Here is a 25570-nt window from a genome sequence, read left to right on the forward strand (position 1 = left end):
CTTTAAGCCATCTGCAGATCAGACCATTTAAAAACATTCCAAGCTTCAACAGAAATTTCTTCAGAAAGGCACAGAGCTTTGGACAAGCAGCTTTCACTCTCTGACAATGTTCACAGGCGCTTTCCTGAGAGGTCTCTCAGGCCTCAGCAGCACCAACGCCCTGAGTGTCCCTGCACAGCCTGCTGCGCACCTGCACCAGTTATAGGACGATCAAGAGGAGATTCCTGACCTGGCTCCACATCTGCTAGTGTAACACTTCAGCTACACCAGCTACAACCATACTACTAACACAAATCAAATGTTTCTCCTGTGGAGCTTCCAAGTCGAAGCTGGGCTCTGTGATACCCACTTCAACCCGTTTCCTTCTCTACTGGTTGTTTCTTTCCCGGTTTTGCTGTGCATGTCCCGACAACACCTCTGTTGCAAGGATAAGCTCATTTTTGTGAACTTCCCCCAAACCTCAAAAATATTCAAGCCAGGACCTTAAAACAGTATGATGAATTTAAAACAAAACAATACACAGCCATTAAGGGAAAGCGCTGGTGTTCCTTGATTCTAAGCCTTTGGGTTTTAAAAATTTTCCCCATAAGCAGAAAGATTGTGCAGACCAGCTCCTAACTTTAAGTTTCAACATATAATTAAGTCACATAATATTTCACCTATAAGGAAAAACAGCAAACATCAGAAGTTGTGTGATAAGATGATAGTTTACCATGTGCGTGCAAAAAAAGCAAGGCATAAGATACTGGTGTCTCTAGAGTGGTAAGTCATCGAAACAGCACAGCGGCTTTAACAAGAGGGTGCCACAAATGATGTCCTCATCTAAGCTTTGTAGTTCATACAGTAGGTACCAGAAGTTTTAAAAAGATTCAAAAAGGATTCTCAGGAGTGGAAGGGAAATCTGTGAAGCATTCAGCAGTGTTTTGAGCACAATATTCACAATATCCCTTGGCAATAAGGCACTGCCTCACCTCCTCCTCTGCTAGCTGCCAAACCACACAGGGATGCGGAATGAGTGTGGAAAGGTTCGCCAGCGGTTTTTCCAAGAATGGAGGTAACTGTAACCAGAGCTTGTAACTATCCCATGCTGAGTGGCTACGTGTCAGTTATACACGAAGCTAAGGTTTTCTAGTCTTATTTTGTCTCAAAACAAGAAGTTTTCAAAAAATCTGGACATTTCTGCATTTCATTTGAAAAGCATGCCTTGCTACATCTACAACAGTAGCATTGTGTGGTCTTGCTCAGTGCTTAAGCTCTATAAAGAGATGGAAAATGATCCCTAGAACAGATTTTTCAGGCTACTTTCAAGATTATCTATATTCCCATTAGGTTGGTTTAATTAATCCAAATATGACTATATCTGATTTCAGCCTGAGGTGGGCTTTTGTTCAAGATACACTGTTACACTTCCTGACCAGCAACAGGAAACAACTTTCAAGACTACCATTTAAAAATATCTCCTTCTCAAAAAATTTTACCTTTTTTGAGGTCCAAAGTGAAATGAGCTTTTATGTTTCTCCTTTGTCCTGATGCAATAGAAGTTTTTCCTCTCCAAGAAAGCAAGCTTACTGTGACAGGGGAAACAAGGAATACTACCAAGATCCCAAAAAGCTTTAGGTATTGTAAGGACAGTTGAAAGGCTTTGGTCCAGTTTTGACTTCTAGTTCCTGCACTGTGCTATCACCCTTTGAGAGACTGTTGAAACTCTACAGCCACGTCACAACAGAGAAGTTTTATTCAGAAGGGCAGGTTTATTCATGGAGTAGTCAGGCCAAAGCTGAAGTCAGAGTCCCTGAAACCTTCTCCATGCAGAAACCAGCATAGATAGGAACAAGATTCAGTACAATGCCCCTTGACCTGCTAGAGCTTCGCAGAGACATGAGGGAGACAAGCAACAGAAGGTCCTTCCCTCAGTTCTTGGCAGCATCAGTACCAGCATATACTTTACTCTTAGCTGGAGGTGGCACACTCCAACATTGTCCTTGGAGGACACAAGGCAAGAGACAACGGCCCAAAAATGCAGTGTTTCTTACAACAAACATCCAAACTGGAGGCAAAAGCTAACTCATGTAAAAACCCTAAAATTCTCTGTGGATGATTCTTTTTGTGTAAAGAATCTTATTATTACTTCACATTCACTAAATGAATTATTTTCATCACAAATACTTACTGAGAAGGAAGATGATGCTAAATTAGCATGGATTGGAGAATATCTGAGACAAAAATGAGCGATAGCCCTGAACAGAAAGGCAAATTCGGTACTTCCCATTAAAAGTGCAATAGATTGACTCCAGTTTCTGTGCCAGAATCACCGTTGGAAATTCATTATCCATACCTGTATCATGTAATATTCATAAGCCCACCAGCAGAGCACTTTGGACAGTTTCCAATGTTTGTTCCTTTAAAACATTCACATACTGTCCCATGGGAATCCTGAGATATCACAAGTTCTCTTGCAACGAAATCCCAACAAATGACAATTCACAGAAGTTGCTGCCCTGTTAGCTGGCTTGGAAACCTGTCAGCTATAGATCATGAAACATAACAGTCAAGTATTGAAACAACTGATAAGTCTCCTGGCTTTTCAAAAGATTGAAAGGCACTGTGGCCTTCAGACACTTCTGCATGGCTCAATGCCAGCTGTAGGCCACTCAAGTGAGTATCACTGTTGGACTAGTAGTGCCTGAGAACAAAAAAATTATGAGCTCCCAGTATTCCACTGCTGATGTTCCTCAAGTAATTACAACCAAAAGATCCCATGGATGCCTTGACATTTCCTCCAGAATATAGCATTTTAGTTAATTGATTTTTTTTTCCTGATGGATGACATTTATATCTGAGCCTCATCAGAGGTTTCCTTTGCTTGTTAGGGAATTTAGATTGAAATACTGTGAGACATTATTCAAATTTCAAAAGAATATTTTCTACTCTTCTACTTCCAACTTAAGCTTCACTTTAGCAAATTTCTCTGGCAGTGTCATAATTTCTTACTCACCAACCATGAAAACATTGTATGTGACACAAATTAAAAAACAAAAAAAAAACCCAAAAAAAACACAGACAAAGCTGGTAGTCACTACTCCATGTGCCACTTACAATCAGAAAAAACAAAAATTTAGAATTCATATGCCTGGTACAAATGACTGTTTCATACTGTAAACAGCACACTGTGTTAATGAGTTTGACAACTATTGCCTTCTACTTTATATTTTATAATACACACACTTCCTACCCCAACTTTAAAAAATTGCAAAATAGACACATAAGATGCAAAACAAAAATTAATGAGGTCCATGTTTTGAAAACAAGTTGTGGATTTTCGTATTAAAAGGTCAAGCACTTAACAACTGACTTGGGTTTTCTGCTTGAAACGTCAGCAGATGATATAACTTGAAGTCCAGAACAAAACTGATTTATATAAGTGATATTAATCTAATTATGCAATAACCCAAACTAACCCAGGCATTTTTGTTTTGCTAAGTACAGTTTAAAAATAAACAGCCTAAACATGAGATCTCTGCTGGGCCAAGCACACCCAAGAATTCACATTATCAGCTAGAAACTGACAAGAGTTCCACTTAAAATGCTGTGATTTACACTAGGGATTTTGAGCAAATTTGATGAGTTTCCTACATTTCAGCAGAGTATATTAAGAGCAAATGAATTATCTCAGCATAAAACAGTGAAACAATGAAGAACAAATGAGCTAAGCCATCTTTGTAAATCAATTCATGTTAAGATATGTGCTAATCCCAATCTGCACTCCAGTTAGATATTACCATATGAGTACAATTTTAATTCAAACTGCCCGCAGCTGAACAGAAAAGGGCAGCAAATCAAGACCACTGCCATCATTCACATTTGCGATTGCAGCATCACATCCATAAAGAAAAAATGGCAGAGGTGCCCCAAACAACATTCACTGGGTCTTCTAAAATGCTACTTTTAATCCTCTTACGTGATTCACTTATTGTGACACTGATTGAACACATGCAGCCCTCATGTTTGTAAGGAAAAATAGGAGAGGAAAATCTTCTTTCCAGATGTACAGTCCAACAACTTTATAAACTTTCCATTTACCTTTAAAATAAAATAGAATCATGTGGAATTACTAATAGTTGGGTCTCTAAAGGGTAGGAAGTTAATCTGAATACGCCTGAGGCTTTCACTCAAAAGTTCACTCCATATTTTGAAATTCTGATCTCTCACTAGATTGGATTGGAAGTGCTATAAAAACAGCTTATTCTCTTGTTATTTCATTACTTCCACAATTCTTCCCAAGCCAATCTTCTAATTATTGAAAAGCATTAAAAGACAAGGATTTTTTAAAATTCTTCAGTTACATAAGGATTCAAGTGGGTTAAAAAGATTATGTTCTGCACAGAGCATATTTCTGCATGGAAAAAACATTTCTGTTGTTGATAATATATATTTCACGTATTAGCTGCTACACCCATTCAAAAAAATATTTTTACTAACAAATTAATAAAGATAGCCATAAGATTTTTTAAATGAAACTTTATCTCCTCGAGATTTTTTGAAACATTGGCTGAATATTCAACAGAAAGGGCATTCTGAGGCTGAGTTTAGACCCTCAGGACAATTCAACAGCAGGACAGGGACAGAAACTGAAATCAGTAACTTTAACTTTTCAATCTGAAAGTGGAAGTCTTTATTGAATTTTACTTCCATCTAGGGAAATTATAAAGAAGCCTGAAAATTGCCCATGAAACAGAACTATCCACCTCCAGTTAGCCCTGCAATTAATTGCCTACCTCAAGAGTACTTGGATGAGCTCTTCACATTCAGGGATACATACCTTTAAAAATGTCACTGAATCAGGTGTTACTCTGGGAGTGCAATCACATTTTAACCCAAACCAAGAGTTAAAGAAAGAGTTTACAAAAGAGGGTAGAAGTATCATCCCCATCTTACAGACAAATGCATACAGGTGGATTAAACAATATTTTCATGGTAATTCAGCAAGTTTGTGACAGATTTGTATCTATAGCCATGTTTCAACATGTGTGCTGTTATCTGTCAACCCCACTTCTTCACTACAGAATCACCTCCTTTGAAAGAAATTATGTTTCCAGAGAAGGAAAATCTGAGAAATCTCTCTTACCTGGCAAAAAACGATGCTGCCACCGAGGTGCCTGTGGATACTTCACTGGCAACGTATGTGCTCTGGGAAGCAGGGAAGCTGTACAAGGAGGGTTTATCTGCATTGTAGCGGTTCAATGCTGCTTCAGTCAGGCCCTCTCGACTAGTCTCTGTCATAAGCTGAGATATCTGAAGACAAAAAAAACAAAAGCATCATCAGCTAAAGCTCACTAGCTGAACCCTCCTCATCCAGAAGAGCCTCTGGGTTGCAGATGGAGTAAAAGAGGCATTTCATTCACTACACCTTTCCCGCTCTGTGGACAAGTTTATTGGTTCTGTCATGCTAATCTACAATACTTTGGCTCAGCTCTAACCTTGTCTGCATTAAAACTAATGGGATAAATTCATCCCATCACTAGAAATGTCAATAATGTCTATGTCTATGGAAAAGAAAGAGTAAACCACAATCCTTGCTTGGTTTTACCTCAGGGTAGAAGACAGACAGCTTAGATACGCGCAAGATATTTATATTTTGCTTTGGGGGAAAAAATACATTTGTTTCCCTTTGTAAAATAACAAAGCACTAATGTTTTAAGTACTTTTGTTGACCTTTCTCCAGAAAAGCCAGCACACAGCATAGGAAGGAGTCCTTTGGGATCCTAGACTATTTATATCATCTCTCTGGAAAACTGGGATCATTGCCACTCACTTTCACTGGCTTTCTTAAAAGGTTTTAAACATCCAATGATTTCATTCTTCTGATGGCCCATTTAATATTTTTTTCCCTGTTAGGAAGCCTCATCTCAGCCTTTCATTGCCTGTGAAAAGAAATGGAGTTCAACCAGACTTGACCCAGCTCTCCTCAAATTGACTGAAAGATCCTTATCGACTTCAGAGAAAGATGGGTTAGCCATATTGAAGCACCTCCTCAAAACTTAGATTTCAGTTTCTTGATTATTACTTCTGCGTGAATTTACAATGCTGTGATGTCATCTATTGTACTTCATGCAATTCCTAACAACTTCCCTTTCCTCCTTCCCTTATTTCAACCACAAATAGCTGTTGTTGACCAATGTGTGTCAAAATTGCCACATATGCCTAAAAAGAGCCCTCCCAAATTATTGCTAGCGATTGTCCCCCTGTAAAAAATTTGCAAGAACCAGCCTTTCACCTGCTCAATTGCAGCTCTCATGGCTCAGTTCTCACCACAGAAACAGAACAACTTTGTGAGGCATATCAAGAAAAGTACTTGAGATCATCCTGTAGTTCTTTTTCTGCATAGGCTTGCTTTATTTCAGTTGTTAAACTTTTCAGTTATTAAAGACAAAGTTCAAGAACTGTGATTCGTATTTAGGAGGGCAAAAGACGTGATACGGCAACATTTTTTAGACCAACTATCAAGCCACCTCTGTTTCTTTTATAGAGAATTGTTACCCATTTCACTACGGCTAAGAAGATAATATAACAGTTTATCTTACATATTTTTTAAGCCAATCAGCTGTAATACTTCAAGAACAGGAATGCTATTTTACGAGGAACCAGTAAACTTGCTGAAAGTGCCCCTGCCGTGTTAGTCACACACTGAGTCCTTCTAATTTACTGATTCACTATATTGAATGAACAGTGCTCTCAGAAAGCTATAGCTGAAATTCTGGACTCATACTACTGTTAAAACACAAGAATTTAGGCTCGCTGCCAGGATACCTCCCTGCATTTCCAGCGAGCAGGCAAACAGACATTTGTTCTTCTAACATAGGTTCTGCTAACTTATGTATGTCCAGTTGGGGCATCCAATACACTTAAATTCACCAAACAATAATTTCCTCAAATCTTCCATAATTTTTGCTAACTCAGCTATTTATATTTGCAGTGAACTAGCACAAGATTCTGCCCTATTCCCTCAAATTATCCTGAAACCAATTTCATCATCCGACCATGTTCGGAACTGCTAAGCAGACAGATTTAAAAAGCTCTCCCTTCAGAGCAGAGAACACTTATAAACCTAACCTCATCTTAGTCTATCCAATTCATATACCTGAAATCAGGGATGGGCCATCATTAATCAATTGCCATTGCTGACAGTGTCACCAGGAAGCGCTACTCACTTCCATGGCAACCTGACAGCAGTTAAGTTAATGAGTTAACTCATCTCAACTGCAATCTCAATTGTGACCATAACCTCCACATTTTCTGCCAAATAAAGATTTGCAGCTCCAAATATGAATTTCCACAGCCAGTGCAGCACATTTCTATTGGTGTCAGATCCCCTGAAGTTGCAAGGTGGTGAGGCCTGAAAGAGGCATTTCAGCCAACTGCAAAACAGGAAAGGATTTGTGCATATCGATGTTTGGGACAACCAGAAAACATCCATCATGATGCGGGCACAAAACCAGTAACTAAATGGTTTCTGTGATTATAGAGACTTTCAGGTCATCCATACCCATATCCACAAGTCCTACTAATGTGAACTGCACAGAGCAAAAAAAGCACTAAAAAAGCCTCAAACAGATTGTGGACATTTCCTGAAAATTATTGCTCTCAAGCTTCCTCAAAAGCTGATTAGGTGCTTGGTTCATGAGCTTTTGAATAACTAGTTCTTAAATACAAGCACTCCAAAATAATCAAGTACTCGCTCGAGTTAGTTCTATTGCATTTCTTTCTTTTGCCTCATAGATTGGAGAGTGTAGAAATCATTTAAACTATTAAACCAAACTGAAGAGTGGGCTTTGAAGGTAATCCTACCATCTGAGTTACTTTGTCCTTCAGTCACAGTATCAAATTATCCCTTTCTCCTCTGACATAGCTCACTGAAGTTCACACACACACACAAACTTGAGTAAATGCACCCAGGATATATCAAGCATTTAAGGAAAAAATAGTCATAGAACAGACATTTCCAAAGCTCTTAGAGAATTTCTTTTTTCCCCCATCCTAGTTCAAAAGACATAGTTGAAAATCACACTAAGAAACTCGGGCTTTTTTTTTTGGGGGGGGGGGGGGGGTGGGGTGATTTTCTTCGTTGTTTTTGTGTTGTGTCATCCCCCGTCCCCCAATTAATGTCTGGCTGGCAAGTACAGTTCATGTAAATCTGCCTCTTCAGTGTCACTGTCTCTCTCATTAGATACTGTTTCTGGATTTAATGGGGAAAAGAACAATAGATCCCTCGATTCTCTTTCCCTTCTCTTCTGTGAGTACCCACGTAGCATATATGTGAGGTTTCAGATCAGTTAATAGTATATATTTTGAGAAATTCCTTTATTGAATTGTTGGCAGCACATCACTGCCTGGATAAGCAACAAAAAGACAAAGCATGGAACAATGCAACCTTTCATGCCTCAATAAAAACCTTTTAAAGTACACATGGAACAAGACAGATGTCCCTCCTAAGGCTCCATTTTTTCCTCCTGTCTCATAAAAGCAAGGCATCCATTAACCTCCTCTTCCACTGCTTTCTGACAGTATACAGCAAGAGCTGGAGATAAGTCATGATTTAAATTCTCTACTTCATAGGAAAAACATAGCTCTGCAGTTAAATCACAGGTGTTACCCAGGCTAGGTTGTCTTCCTATTCCAACTAAAGAGTCACTCTGTGCATAAGACTTGCCATCGTGCAGTATGAGGTTAATCATATTTACATAAGGGTGTTTTTACAGCCAAGTTCATTAATGTTTCTAAAGCTCCTAACTGAGGACTCCCAACTGAAATTACTGTACAAATTGAAGTTAGCATTTATGAAAGATGTTGAAACATCCTTTGCTCTGGAGGCAGTGAAGCATTAGGGAACATCCCCAAAATCTAGTTAATGTCAATGACTGACAAATGAACTGGATGCACAGAAATGTATCCATGTCTGAAGTCAAATTCAAGATACGAATCTATGTCCAAATTTACTATAAAGCAATCCTCAGTTTCCAGAGCTCCTAATCTCAGGAGAGAATCTCACTAGCAAGAAGAAACTGTAGGTAGAAAGCTCTCTTTCATAAATACACACACTCATGAATGACTTCTTTGGCAATCTACTCTTGATTCAGAGCAGCACTGAGTTTTCCGCCCCATAAATACTGACAAAATTGCTTCCTGACTTATTTTAGACAACAAATGTCTACATTAACCAAGATAAAGGTTCTTCTTAAAGAATCTTTAACAGATGAGTTGAGGGAAGCTCTAAAGGATACCCCTCTCAAATCTTTAGCACACCAAAAACATCATAAATTCTTATAAACCTTCTTAAAACACAAGCTTAGCAGCTTAATTTCAAGTTTTCCATTACGCATAATCAGGTGTCCTGGTTCTTCTAAAATATTAATCTTGTACCTTCTGTCCAACTCCTTTGGCTCGTCACAGTTTACTCTCTGTCATAACAAGATAGTTATTCTTCCTGTTTGGCTCAAGGAGTCTCACTTCTGGTCTATGGGAGTGATGAAACAAGCACTGGGAGAGGTGTCTCACACTACAACTTTCACACGTGTCTTTCTTCTGACACATGTATAGAATACTAAATCTTTCCCAAGAACTAAGCAACCCTTTTTTTCTCAGGCTTGGCCTACTCCTACTAATTCTTACAGGTTGAGGCAAGAACTCTAATTTACAAATTCATTTTGAAAACTCAAAGAATTCTTCCACTTACTTTAGTGTATAAGAGTTCACTGTCTGATGTGACAGCATAGTCGATTGCAGAACAAGATAAAAAATCTTAAGTCTTCAGAGAGCCACCAGTTTCTACACTACACTACAAATGTCAGTGTAATTACAGTAACTTGCTTAGAGGAAGCAGCATCAGAAAACAAACAGAGCAGGAGCTCACAGAAGGGAGGTTAATGGAGGAAATATTAGAGTTCTACTTCATCTAGAGAAGGCATCTTTCAACAAGGGGCTGTGTCAATAGGCCCTCCTCCTACAGTTTGGCTGTTTTATCTAACTTCATCCCTTTTGCCTAACATGGAAGTTCTGCATGAAGTTCTGTGCAGTAACAAAAAAGTACAGTATAAATTTATGTATGGTAGCATTCAAAGGACAGTATCACAGCTGGGATCCACTGCTCAGTGCCAAAAAGAAAAAAAGAGAAATGTGGATAATTTGGCATTTACTACATTTCATTTTCATAATTTTAGAGTGTTGTTGGGAGAAGTTAGCATGCGAAAATAGGAAAGGGAAATACTTAAGAGTCAGTTTCAAATATCATTGTCAAATACAGCTTTGAGGTAAATCTGGTAGAGGGTTTACTGAACTACCAGTCAACTGAAGAGGGGTTTCCGGGGTGGAAGGGTAGGGGAAAAGAGGAATCTTGTGCTGCCTACACAACTATCAAATTAATTTTAGCACATCCTACACAGGGCAAAAAGGAACAATTACACCATTCAATCAGAGTAACTTGGAAGTGGTGAAGATTTGCTACGTCAGTCATCTTTAATATACCATGGAGTACCAAGGACATACTCCGCGTCTGTCACAAGTCACTCACTACAACAAAGGTGACATTTAAGGAATTATTCAGGACAAAATCCACCTTTAGAAAAAATAATTTTGAAACAGTAGCAAGTGCCTGTAGCTAAGGGCACTGGCATACTCTTACAGCCTCTTGCTATTTGATTATGACCTTTCTCACAGCAGAATACTAAGCTGCTATAGCTCGAGATCACTGCAACCGCTGATACAGACACTGTGAGAGCAAGAGCAAGACAGCAATTCCTGATAGTCCTTTCCTGTCAAAAGAATGTGTTCTATGAGGAACAGGCTGAAAAAGGACATGCATAACATCTGCTGCATTTAGACTCTTTCTTGAATGTAGACATACAGAGTACTGCTTAGCAAAGGCAACTCACTATTCATTGTGAATAATGAAACTTTAGGGAGGGTACTTGGGCATGCTTTGCTCCTGCTTTATTCAAATTTACAGACAAAATCTGAAATATTGATCTAGCAGAAGGGGCTACAGTAACAGCACAGATTTTGCATCTGAAGGTGAAACAGTGCACCTTAGAAAGAGTGAGGTTTTTCAAAGGGGGAAATCACTTGGATGGCAAGAATGCTGAATATGCTTTGCATTTAACAGGGAAGAGTCAAAGTGTGTTTAGCATAAACTCCTTTTACTTAAACATTACTTAGTTACCATGACAGCACCTAGAGCTTAATTGCAACCTCCAGCTTCCTGCTGTCCAAAAGAAAGATGACCTTTGTTGCAGTCATCTCCCGTGTTCCTCTATATAAAAGATAGCAATTTAACATAGATCCAGTGCACTTCTTAGCACAGAAGAAATCCCAATTTGGGCAGACATAGGCACATCCTCCCATTAAAACTCCTATGATACAGTTAGTTCCATCTCACACTCAAGAACCCATACCATTAAATGAAATATTTTACAACAAATCACCAAATGTCTTAAGATCAGCTACTTAGAGACTGATCAGACATCCAAATAACGATGTACGGCTCTACAGAATCACAGAATTTTCAGAGTTGGAAGGGACCTCTAGGGATCATCTAGTCCAACTCCCCTGCTAAAGCAGGATTGCCTAGAGCACATTACTCAGGACTGCATCCAGGTGGGTCTTGAAAATCTCCAGAGAAGGGGACTCCACAACCTCCCTGGGCAGCCTGTTCCAGTGCTCTGTCACCCTCACCGTAAAGAAGTTTTTCCGTGTATTTGAACGGAACTTCCTGTGTTCTAACTTGTGCCCATTACCCCTCGTCCTGTTACTTGGAGCCATTGAAAAGAGCCTGGCTCCATCCTCCTTCAACCCACCCTTTAGATACTTGTACACCATAATAAGGTCTCCCCTCAGCCTTCTCTTCTCCAGGCTAAAGAGTCCCAGCTCTCGCAGCCTTTCCTCATAAGGGAGATGCTCCAAGCCCCTAATCATCTTAGTTGCCCTTTGCTGGACTCGGTCCAGCAGTTCCCTGTCCCTCTTGAACTGGGGAGCCCAAAACTGGACACAGTATTCCAGTTGTGGCCTCACCAGTGCAGAGTAGAGGGGGAGAATGACCTCCCTCGACCTACTGGCCACACTCTTCCCTATGCAGCCCAGGATTCCATTGGCCTTTTTGGCGACAAGGGCACATTGCTGGGCCATGGATAATTTACTGTCTACCACAACCCCCAGATCCTTCTCCTCAGAGCTACTTCCCAGCAGGTCCACCCCTAACCTATACTGGTGCCTAGCATTCTTCCTCCCCCGGTGCAGGACCTTGCACTTGCTTTTGTTGAACCTCATTAGGTTCTTCTCTGCCCAGCTCTCCAGCCTGTCCAGGTCATGCTGGATGGCAGCACGGCCCTCTGGGGTGTCAGCCACCCCACCCAGTTTGGTATCATCAGCAAACTTGCTGAGGATACACTCTGTCCCCTCATCCAGGTCATTAATGAATATATTAAACAAAATTGGACCGAGTATTGACCCCTAGGGGACACCACTGGTTACAGGCCTCCAACTAGACTCTGTGCCACTGATCACAACCCTCTGAGTTCTGTCCCGCAGCCAACTCTCAATCCACCTCGCTGTCACCTCATCTAGCCCATACTTCCTCAGCTTCCTAATGAGGATGTCATGGGAGACAGTGTCAAAAGCCTTGCTAAAGTCAAGGTAGATGACATCCACGACTCTCTCCTCATCCAGCCAACCAGTTATAACATCCTAGAAAGCTATCAGATTGGTCAAGCATGATTTACTGCTGGTAAATCCATGTTGACCACTTCCAATAACTTCCTGTTCCTCAACGTGTTTGGAGATGACATCCAGAATGAGTCGCTCCATTACCTTCCCAGGGACAGAGGGAAGACTAACTGGTCTGTAGTTCCCTGGGTCCTCCTTCTTGCCTTTTTTGAAGATCAAAGTGATGTCAGCCTTCCTCCAATCCTCGGGCACCTCTCCTGTTCTCCATGACCGTTCAAAGACGATGGAGAGTGGTCTAGCAATAACATCCGCCAGCTCTCTCAGCACTCGCGGGTGCATGCCATCAGGGCCCATGGACTTGTGAATGTCCAGCTTGGCCAAGTGGTCTCTGACACGGTCCTCCTCAACTGAAGGAAAATCTTCCTCTCTCCAGACCTTCCCCTTTGCCTTCAGAGTATGGGATTCATGAGGGACAGCTTTAGCAGTGAAGACCGAACAAAAGAAGGCATTCAGTAACTCTGCCTTCTCTGTGTCTTCCACCACTAGGGCACCTGTCTCATTCACCAGTGGGCCTACATTTTCCCTAGTCTTCCTTTTTCTATTGATATACTGAAAGAATCTCTTCTTATTGTCTTTAACTGCAGCGGCCAAGCTGAGTTCTGATTGAGCTTTGGCCCTTCTCATTTTCCCCCTACATAGCTTTGTTATATCTTGATAGTCCTCATAAGTTGCCAACCCCCTTTTCCAGAGAATGTAAACTTTCCTTTTTTTCCTAAGGTCCAGCCAAAGTTCTCTATTTAGCCAGGCTGGTCGTCTTCCCCGTCTGCTCGTTTTTCAAGACAAGGGGATGGCCTTCTCCTGCGCTTTTAAGAGCACCTGTTTGAAGTACGCCCAGCCTTCCTGGGCACCTTTGTTCTTCAAAACTGCCTCCCAAGGGACACTCTCAACCATGCTCCTAAACAGGCTAAAGTCTGCCCTTCGGAAATCCAAGGTGGCAGTTCTGCTGGCTCCCCACCTTACTTGATCAAGAATTGAAAATTCTATCAATTCATGATCACTCTGCCCAAGGCGACCTCCAACCTTTACATCCTCCACAAGACCTTCTCTGTTAACAAACAGTAGGTCCAGTAGGGCACTTCCCCTAGTTGGTTCCTTCACCAGCTGTGTAAGGAAGTTGTCTTCCACACACTCCAGGAACCTCCATGACTGTTCCCTCTCTGCTGCGTAGTATTTCCAGCAGACGTCTGGGAAGTTGAAGTCCCCCACAAGAACAAGGGCAGATGATCGCGAGACCTCTGCCAGCTGTTTACAGAATACTTCATCGGCTTCTACATCCTGATTGGGAGGTCTATAACAAACTCCCATCATGATGTCTGCCTTATTGGCCTTCCCCTTAATTCTTATCCATACACACTCAGTGTTGTCATCCACACTGTAAAGTTCCAGACATTCAAAACTGCCCCTAACATAGAGGGCCACCCCACCACCTCTCCTTCCTTGCATATCCTTTTTGAAGAGTTGGTAGCCATCAATTACAGCACTCCACTTGTGTATGTTCTCCCACCACGTTTCTGTGATGGCAACTATATCATAGTTTCCTTGCTGTACAATGGCCTCCAGCTCCTCCTGTTTATTTCCCATGCTGCATGCATTCATACAGATGCACTTCAGCTGGGCTAATTGTCCTGCCACTTTCTTGGGGGGACAAGCCCTAATTCGCACCTGATCATACTCAGACACTACTGTAGCTACCAAATTATCACTACCCCTCATGTCTTTGCTGTCACACAATTCACCATCCCCCACCATCACTGGGACAGGCTGCAAGACCTTGCTAACACTTTTACCCAGAAGCACTGGTACGCTTCTCCCAGGCACCACTTTTGTAATCCTGGTTTCATCCCCATCCCCCTTCAAACCTAGTTTAAAGCCCTATAGATGAGCCCTGCTAGCTCTTGTCCCAGGATCTTTTTTCCCCTTCGGGTTAGGCTTCCCCCACCTGTTGCCAGCATGCCTGGTTTCCTGTAGGTGAGCCCATGATCAAAAGACCGTAAGACATTTTCCTCCGATTCTTCCTCCTAAGAGTTCTGCCTTACAAAAGAGTATTTTTGAAATTTTATTTATGCTGTATTTTCCATTGTAAATAGTGACACTATTTTCTCAGCCATCCGGTATTCTCCCTCTTATTTTCACTCATTCACTCAGTGCACATTCTTGCTCTATCTTTTGAAGTGAAAAGCAAAGCAAAACAAGCAAACAAAACCAAAACAATACAGCATGACAGTACTGCCTGAAAATCTGTGAGTTACTTGTTGAGCACACTCTCCTCAAAAACAATATCAAATAAGCATTGCATTGACAACAGTGAAAGCTTTATTATAAAACAGGAAATCTGGTCTATTAAGCCTATAACAATGGTTCATTCGCTTGATCAGCAAATTCCCATACAGACCATCACTTGATAAAAATGAACTGATGCACATTCCCAAGCAACCTCCACCACTGAGACGTGAGGGATATAGGCTCATTTTGACCTAGCTTAGCAATGAATTCACTTTTCTTCGTTTGACAGTGCCCGCCTGAACTAAGTAATGGAAGGAATAGTTAGTAGTCTATCTACACCAAACGGAAACAGTTTGAATCTGAAATAGCATTGACCAAGCCTGCTTCTTGCTCGTTCACTTTATACTGATATATTTATTAAGCAGAAAAGCAAACTGAGGAAAAAAAATATTAGAGAAGGGGAAATTACATGGTCTGAAGCATTCAGGACAGCAAATATCTACCTTGAGTGAACTTAATCCTTGCACAGAAGTTGCAGATTCTAGTCTGTAGCGCTCCTTTAGTCCGAGTGACATAGCCTGCAAATTTTATTTATTGGCTATCACTTCATTATCAAACTATTTTCTGAAAGGCGAGGCCTCTACCCTGTTACAAAAACACAACTACCATCATAACTCACCTTCCTCAATACCCTCAGTGTTTTCTGATGTCCATTCAGGATCATGCCAGCCTCTCCCATTCCTCCCCAAGGAAGCTACAGGTAGGATAGCCATCCTGGGATGTAAATCCTCTCACCCTCCATACCCCAGAGCTCCCCCAGTGAAGCAGACTCCCCACGGGCAGACCCCTGCAACGCTGTGAGCTACTCCTTGCGAGTAAAGCAGTAAAGCACCATCAGCTAGACCCAAATACGCCTCTCATTCATGAAACTCCACCAGCCAAGTCTCTGCAGACAGTAGAGCAATGCAAGGTTTCCCAGCTGGCATATTCCCATGCTTTCTTTGCAAATGAAAAATAGGAACAGGAGTTAGCAAAGAGAGGTTCTGGTCTCAATTTTGTGTCTCCAGGCATTTCAGCAATGCAAAAAGATACAGTGCAGCAACACAATAAAGCTGCTTCTTTCTCATCAAAATGACAACACTAACATGGCAATCTGTGGGAAAGCCGAGGCTGCCTCTAGTTTTCAGTTTTCTTTAATGTACTTTATTAAAGTTATTAATTCTCTTAATTACTTGTATATCCTGCTGCTGCATTATAAAGCTGTGCAGCTGGAAATTAATTTGCTCTTTTTCTACTATGACTTTTATTTGCTGTGAGATAAGTAACATTTTACAAGAGGAAAGGCTTTTCTTTTGTGTTGCTCACTTGAAGTTGATCTCATACATCCAGATTCAGTGACCATACTGTAACCCCTTGTTGCATCAGCTACCTTTTAAGACCTCAGCGGCCAGGCTAATTGTGCTAAAATAACTAGCGCAGCAATGAAGAGTGTGTGCAGACCATGAAAGATAAGCACGTCTGACTTCTTCCTGTCTGTACACATGGGGCAGCAGCTAAATGAAGTGACTGCACTTTTGAAGCTGAGGCACAAGTCTCTCTAGTTCACTGTGTACAGGAGTAATACATTTGTTACAAAAACAAAGTTTCATTTTGTGATCAGTTACTAACCTGCCAACAACATCAAGACATCATAAGAAGTTCAAATCTTACTGTAGCTGTTTCCCTATCACAAACAGCAATCTATAAGCCATTGACCTTTCTCTTGTCAGTTGACAAGAACAGCTCTAGAAGCTACCAGAGTGTGTCAGCATGTGGGCTTAACTTAAATGGCATTATTGACCCAGAAAGCAACCTCTTTCTATAGCTAGCAAGAGAGCAAGCAATAAAAAACACCATTAGTTTTTCTACACATAGGTGTATGAACCGGATCGTTAGTCTTTATTTAAAAGACATATGATCAAGTTCTACCACAAAAACACGAGGAGAGAGAGCTACTTCATTTCCAGTATGAAAAAAATCTGACAGGCTTAGAGATTCCTGCAATGATTATTGCATAAGAACGGGGCATAACGCAAATTCAGCCCACACACATAATCACCTTAAGATCTGATATTTTTGGGTGGTAAGATCAGCACTAAGTCTCTTACCCAGCTGATCATGGAAAGTCGCATGGGTTTGACCCCCAAGGATCTAGCAAATGCCTTGAATTTATTTAGAAACTAGTACCATTCCAGTGGCTTTCCCATCAGAAATAAATTATGAATATCATAAAATGAGAAATTTGTCTCATTCCTGAAGAAAGTATATGTTCTGCTTCCTCTGCTTAGACTCAATTCCACAGGAAGTGTTTAGAACTGCAAAGTACCCAGTCTTCTGCAAGAAATCTAGTTCTTAAAATGTTGATAACAGCTTAAATGCTCACAATGACATTCATATCACTGAATTCCCACATATTCAGGTGAACCATTCAACTCATCATTTGTAATGCTGTCCAGGAGCCAGTTTGCTTTCCGAATGCTGACTGACTGACTTGTAAGAGGTTACAAGGGCTCAGGCACAGAAATAAGTTGCTATGCTGAGTCGTAACAGCTGTCCACATGCACACACTTAGCCTGTGGCAAAGGCAAGGTAATAATGATTTCTCTTACAATCCCTTTTCTAGAGCTAAGTCAAAGAAACCAAGTCAAATTATCTTGATTTGTTGAGAACTGTGAACATACATTCACAGTTACCATGTATTAGTAAACTTGCTAAAAAGTCATCAAGCCGACCACATGACTGAGTCCTAAGACTTAGATTAGGCTAGGAGAGCCAAAATAGGAGCCATTATGGAAGGCTGAATACAGATCTGCTCAAAAGTTACACCATATGTTCAGAAGGGTTCAGTGGGGCTAAATGTAAATGCGGGGTATTGGCTATTACTTGGTCCAAAAATGCACTGAATATGTGCAGAAGTGAAAACAAGAGAAGTACCAACTGAGTGTTGTTGCAAGAAAGGTGCTTTTAGGGGGCTGAATTCCATCTGGAAAAGGCTCAGAACTGAGAGTCTTGCACTTGCCTAGGAAACGGTCTTATTTCATTCCCACAAGCAGAGATATTGATACATTCTTCAGAAGTCAACAGTATATGCTTTCAATACAAATACCTTGGAAGACCTCAACACCAGCCAACTTCTCAAGTCAAAAAACATAACAATATCGTGTTCCTCTTTTCCCACAAGGAAACAGCATTTAGCCTCAACTTCCACGATGCAAACTTCCACCTTTGCAGTGAATTGCACAAACCATGGCCTAAGCCACCATCTCACAATGTAACAGTCATGCTGAATTGCATTGCCCTTCGGCTTTGTGTAGCTGCCTTCCCCTTTTCTGTCCCTGCTATTAATAGTCCCCTGCAGGTGTTCCTTCTTCCATGGTACCAACATGAAGATGTAGCAATAGCTCATTTCACAGTCATCAGTGCTAATGGGAGCTGCCATGAAATTGTCTCATTTCCAGAGAAGTCGGTATGCGGTTGCTAAAGAAAAAAGAAAAAAAATCCCAACCAAAAACCAGGCAGTTCTGCAGAAGCTATGCATCAGCAGGAGTGACCTCTCTGTGAATTTAACAAGGCTGGTTTTTCTAATCTCTGCCACAATACATGAACACCTGTCTTACTTTCATGTTAATAATAAAAATGTCCTGCTGAGGTTTTAAAATTATTTTATGACAGCAACCACCACCATTTTTAACAGGAATACATGAAAAGCATTCAAAAGGTGTCAGAAGAGCCTTCAAATGAGACAGCCAGCTGGACAGAAACAGTTCCCTCCTTGCCCTGAAGGTGAATGCCTTAAGACACAGGTTTGATTGCCTTATTATCTTAGTTTGCATAGCTACAGCTGTTATTAGCAGTCATAAAAATCCCTCAACTATAAGTGTTTGACTTGGAAGCTACTTCCTGCAGCCTATAGGCTGACAAACTGCTAGGTTATGCTATGTTGTCTTCCGTTTGCTGTAGATTTACCACTCTCTCAGCTAATGAAGGCAAAAAGAGGAGGAGCAGCTCCTCAACTGAACACCAAATTAAACTCTGTTGGTGCATACTGTAGACCATTAGGAACTGGGCCTCTCTGTTCTGGTCACCTTTCAATGGCACAGCCAAGAGGTCAGCTTGTGAGCATCAGGCTATGGTACTCTACTGACTGGGATGGATATTTCTTGCACAGCACTAAACATATTCTCAGCTTTTTACATATACTCCTAGTCTACTTCTGTTTTCCAAGCTAAATGTGGTTTTACATCATCTCATTTGCTGCAACTTCTACCATGTTTTCAATCCAAATTGTTTCAGCTGGCTATTATTCAATCTGCAAGTCTTGAAGGGATCCAAGCTGAGCATGGTTTTCCCGGAGCTAGATGAACATCACATTCGCTGAAGCTGACCAAGCATTTAATTCCAGTGCACACAATGATCTTTCCCCAGTATATGTAATCTGCATTTTGGTCTGCAAGAACCATCATAATCCATCTTCACTATGACAGTTTTACAGTATGAAGATCACTCTCCCACTTTTTACATCAGGGCCCTTGTACACTGAGAACTTTAAGCATACTGACTGTCCATTCTCAGCTGGAATTTAGTGCACCTTCACTTGCAGACTGAGTAATTAATACCAACCCTCATCTCTCAAGTTAAATAAGGTCAGATGAAGAACATTTTCTCCTCACCACTAATTTTAGATGATACTACTTTTTGGACAATACTGGAACACATAACTCCTTTACTTTTCTCAAATAGCATTAAAAAAAAAAATAATCAGTGATCAGTTTGGGAGATATGAACTACAGACATGCATATTTTCAAAATTGCATGGTTCTGAAAAGTGAACAATAGAGCAGAAGAGGCACTGGCTCTCATCTGGCTGTGTTCTACAGCCCTCTCTGAAAAGGCAGAAGAGGGCACAATTGAACATCCATAACCTACATCACTAACAAATGGCAACCATTCCTCAAAAAAGGATTTACTTTTAAATTCCATCAGTATAACCTACACGAGAATTTTGGGTGGACAAATAAATAACCACTCGATTCATCAAGGATTGTTTTCCAGTAAAACAGAACTTAGATCAAACAAAGGGGAAACTACATACAGCTTTAATGATCTTGTATCAGCCATTTCCTGTCTAGGAGAAGGGCTGTAAAAGACAAATAAATGACATTCTTATGCAAAGTCTTATGCATCTTACTACCTAATGTGTTTAACTTTGGAATGCAGTGTGCACAGCAAATGCTGCCAATTATTTACTCTTTCCTCATAGGTACATTCAGTGTATATTTTCAAATCAAAATTTGTTCACAGTACGTACATGGCATGTTCTTCCAGATTTTGTTATAAATTATTGCCTGTCTCTATAGTACATTAACCTCAGGTGGACCTGTACTTTATGAATCATCCAAGACCCCTGTAATTTCCTTAATTTCTGCCTCCTTGTAGGCTTATTATTTCCTAATTTTTACCAATAACATTTGCTAATCTTTATTCTTGTTCCTTTACATACCCTGATCACTTCTTCTGTTGGTAGCCTAAGAGACAGAAGAGAACAAAACAATCTACTAGGAAAACTTAAAAGAACAGTCAAAAGTGAGAAGGTTAAGAGAAAATACCAGCTTAAGAAAATAGTCTGAAAGTTTAGTCAAGTCTTGTCGTTACGTTTATTTCTTCCTCATAAAAGTCAGCATAAATAACCTTCAAATGGCACTTCTTTACTTAATTTTTCCTCTTTTTTCTTTCCTTTTTTTTTTTGTTTAAGCACAGCAACAATAAATATACACTTTCTACTACATAGTACACAAACAAAGACAAAAAGTCATTGCCCCAAGGAGTTTGCACAATAAACTAAACTGACAAAACACGCTTCACTAGGGTCTAAAAATAAACAGTGATTAAAATTAGTGCAGGAACTGTTGGTTGATATTTTTTATGAGCAAACAGCAAGATTACATTAACTGGCCCCTTGGGAATAAAACAGATTTACAATAGATTTAATTAAATACATTTAATGAAATCCAAATATAAGAACAACAAACAGGCTCATCATCTGAAATGGTGCCTAAATTCTAGTAAACCATTCTGAACCATAATAAATGCCTCATGGTTATCTTCAGCTTTCATTTTGGCTTTCAGCACTCGATAGAATTTTTATTTGAACATGAAATGTTTTGGATTTTCCCCCTTCAACTTGTTTACTGGGTTTGTAATGTAAAAGTTTCAGAAGTTACTTTTAAATCAATTTTGAAAGGAAATCTTTATTCTGTTTTAATAGAGCATCATGGAGTGATTTTCTGCTCCGGAGTGACATGCCAAAAGAAGGATCACTGACTACAGGTCAGTGGAAGTGCAGTGTTGTAATCTGTATAACTGAAGAAAAAGGTCTCATGTGTCTCTTCACAAGGTATACTGTAGGCACTTACTAAGTCATCTTGCACAGCCATTTACACTAGGACAAAGGGAATACAAGAAGGCATGAACTAGCTCCAAAAAGTAGAGCACTATTCCATATGTAGGATAATAAAGAACCAAGCCTGAAACACTTCTAGAAGTGCTGCTTAGTGTGCATTCCTAAGAGGGGCTGAAACACTCCACCTTCTACATTTGCTTTCAGAACTCAGTGCACTCTGATTCCTTGATTTTCTTAATATCAGCAGAATGGCATCCAGTTACTAAATGCAAAAAGCATGATGATGAACCTGATTTCAGATCAGAATCTATCCTGAAGTTTATCAGCAATTCACTTTGGAAAAGCAGAATAGGAGTCTTGCCTAAAGGAAACAAAGTGGAAGAAAAAGATATATTTGTGTGTATATACATAAATACATGCACACGCAAATAAAGAAACCAGACATAGCATGCCCAAAAAATCAGAAGTGAAATGAATATATTTATGCATTAAAGCAAAAATTCAGGGATAATACTGCAGATACTTCCCCCACTAAGTTGCCCTGCTCACAATGGCCACAACGACAGAAGTCAAGTAAAACGGGTGCATTTCACCCTGTGACCAACACAGAGAACCCAAATTCTGAAATGCCCATTCCTGCGTAGCATCCCCTACAGACAGCGAGTTTCATGCACACAGGGTTCAGTCCTAACCAACAGAAATAGATTATTATGAAAGTTCAAGGAAAAAAGTTTAGTCTCAAAGCTTGATTTTCCAGTAGAAAAGCATTATGAAAGGTTCCCTGGGAGGAAGCAGACCATTATACAAGGATGATAGGATTTAAGTATTTGCTGGAACTACTTTGATTAGGAATTAAGGCATGTTAAACAACATGGGAGATACATTCTGGACTCAGAATCTTTTTGAAAGACTAAGATTCAACGATGCTAAAACCTAAAAAACTTCAGAGGTCAATTTAAAACTTCTATAGTCTTGTTCTTTCCCAAGGGCATGCTTTCAAGTGCATTCCTCTAAAGCAAAGCCCTTGTTTTCAAGTTTTTTTCTTTTCAGAAAGCACAGTAGCAGCTTGTTGTAAATGGTAAAGCATATGAACTCTGTGCAGTTGATAAAAATTCCAGTTCAACCCTTATCTGAAGATAAAATACAATCAACCAGAAAGATATCTTTAGCCAGTCTCTTCTGTTTCCAGAGTTTTTCCAAATTGTTGTGAACCCTTATAATTTCGCTGTTTCATAATCCTCTCCGAGATTGATTCTTCCAGGCAGGCACGGAAAATTTAACTTCCACATATGAAATGACAAGATGGCCCTTTGTGTCCTGACTGTAACAGAATAAAAGGTTATTTGCTCAACTCTTTGCAAACTGCATAGCACCCATCTCAGCTATATCCTTCCACTTCCCTGTACCTCTTCTTAACACGTAAAGCATGGGACAATAAAGTTTGTTTCCTTCAAATGTATTGCCAAGGTTTGGTTTTGATGCTCAAAGTATTTTGGGTCCTTTTACAGGAATGAACCTTAAAGTCTGCAATATATTATACAGTTACTGCTCCAGCTCTCTTTCAGCTGAGTTTATGGTATATGTTTCCTGGTAGAATTTCACTTTTTCCCCACTCCATGTCTGTGCAACATTTAAAAAGTCTTGTGAGCAAATTCTCTAATCATGTAAGCACAAACCATTCTCTTACTCTAGTAGAGGTCTGGCTACTGACAGGTCCTTTGGCTTTCTGTGGTACCACCTCTGGATTCTCCAAGAAATTACAAAGAGGCATTGGTACTCACTGTATTCAAATTGGGCACAAGAATACTAGCAGCAATAGCATTAACAAAAATCATTTTTTCTCTCACAAATGATTTAAAATCGTCCAGCACATAAAATGGGATACTGAGGAACACTCAGTTGTCTTCCACTATGTCTGTTAAGCATTTGTAACTAATAGGTGCCCTCCTGCTCTCTTACATTCAAAATGGAAACCAAGCCATAATATGTCTCTACTGCCACAGTTGAAACCACCTTTACGGGAGAACATAAGAGGAATAAGGCACTATATTATTCACATTCATTATATCACAAAACACCTAGAGGGCCCAGAACTAACAGCCCTTTGCACCAGTGCCAACTGTCCCTGCTGCAGAGACAAAGCATTGAGGGGGCAGGGAGAAGAGGCAAATACTCACAATACATTACTAAAGTCATCGAGCAGTGAGTGAAAAAAGGAAGCAGAGAAACTCACATCACTAAGCTTGGAAAAATCTCATAACCTACATAACCTGCACATACATAACCCCTGTCTCAAGCCCCTTTCCAGAAATCTTGACCTAGCTCTAGCAATCATCAGGCCAGGTGTCTGCATTTCACCTACTTATATAAAAGTAGGAATAAATCTTGGTAATCTGGTCTCTGGCAATGTTTAAAAGGATCTTTACAAAGGCTCTGAAGTACAAGACAACACTCAGGAGATAATCAGGGTCACTACTACATCCTGGCTGCAAATGGCACTTCCAGGCATTTAGGATTACAGAGGCGAAGACCCTTGTGATGACTGACTAGGGCAGAGAATAATGAAAAGCTGGTAATGTAAGAACTAGATTTTTCCCTTCAAAGCACTTATTTACATGAAAATAACTTGATCATTTATTTAGCATTTACACCTCATTCTTATCTGTATTACACCAATGTAGCCATGTCAACTGCAAAGCAATTATCCTGGAGTGAGACAGAAGAGTCTGGCCTCAAATGTATTTTATCTGACAAGACCCACTTCTCAAGTGGGCAATGCTCTGGAATACAAGGGAACCACCAAGCACTTTAACTCAAATCCACTGAATTAAACAGAGCTGTCCCAACAGAGAGCTTGATGCTGTTTCTGATGCCATTTCAGAAACACTTTAGAGAAAAGAAAACAATGGTTTTACATGATAGCTGTGTGAAATCACATTTCAGTTACATCAGCCTCTAGCTATTCATTCCTTACTTCCCAGAGGCACAGCATAGCATCAAATAAAAAGGCTTTGTCAATTTAGTTTTTGCACAGTAATACAATTCTTCATATTTAAGAGCTAAAATCTTTTTCTAAGAAAAATCAAAGGTTAGAACAAGATTTTACAAAAAGCAAACAAAAAAATATATTACTATGTTCCTAAATCTAATCTTATTTCTATGTCCCACTTCTGTAAAACAACGTGAGAAAAACATCTCAGTCAAGGAGACAATACATTGCTTTGTGTCTTCTTTGAGAGGTAAACCTTGGGAATCTAAAGGGAAACTAAAAATTTGCCTTCTGATTCTTTTGTCATCCCCTCCTTCCCTTGGTTTTCTATGTGTGTATTTTCTCTCTTCTTGCAACAGATGTTGAACAATAGCAAGATACAGGAGGAATATCAGCCACAGGACTGAATCTTTATGCAGCTTTAAAGACCAACATGTTCCTTATATGAATGATTCAACCTATGAATGATTCAACTCTCTCATGAATCTTCACTCACTTGAGTAAGAAATTAAAAAAAAAAAAAAAAGAATTCTGAAATGTAAAACACTTACGTTGAACTCTGGCAACGTTGTTGAAATGGTTGGAAAAGCACTCTTCACTAATCTGTTTATCACAGGCCACCATCCAAAACACAGCACCAGTCATCTGGTGTTTATCCTTCACCAGGTTCAGGCTCTAATCTCGGCTCTCCCTCCCACTGCCACTCAAGGCCACTTTCAGAATAGAGGGACAAAGAGTCTAAGTACAAAGTACATTAGTATCCTTCTCCCAGTCAGCCCAGTTACACCTGTGCTGGAAAGCTTCAGTGGTAGTTTCAGGAACCCTAGTCCTTAGCCATATATTGGATGTATTTAAAGGAAGCCTTCTCCGTAGAATATAAGATACCAATTGCCTTATGCTATATGGAATTTTATCTCTTTTTTTTATCCTAATATCAGAAAGAAGGGATTTTTCATTGCCCACAAACACATAATCCTTTTATGAATTTTTCCTAAGCTCTTGGCCTCAATACTAGTTCCACAGCAATAAGTTCCACAGAACTGTACATCGCATGAAAAGTATATTTCGTCTTCTCACTTCAAAATTGGCTGTCTTAACTCTTTATGTTCTTGAACTATGAAATAAAGCAGAAGCTGACCATTTTTCTC

The 25570-nt window shown here is 40.0% G+C and overlaps 1 protein-coding gene across 1 annotated transcript in view; it reads right to left on the bottom strand.

The window, feature by feature from the left end:
• KIF26B (kinesin family member 26B) overlaps positions 1-25570 on the bottom strand; it is a gene marked incomplete at both ends in the record, with an annotated part of 308377 nt that overhangs the window by 172982 nt on the left and 109825 nt on the right. The window contains one exon of the mRNA XM_082480432.1: positions 5126-5292. Coding sequence (XP_082336558.1) covers positions 5126-5292 — 167 coding nt within the window. The remainder of the gene's footprint in view (positions 1-5125; positions 5293-25570) is intronic.

This window comes from Vanellus vanellus (assembly GCF_965231255.1).
Source record: "Vanellus vanellus genome assembly, chromosome: 3".
Classification (NCBI taxonomy): domain Eukaryota; kingdom Metazoa; phylum Chordata; class Aves; order Charadriiformes; family Charadriidae; genus Vanellus; species Vanellus vanellus.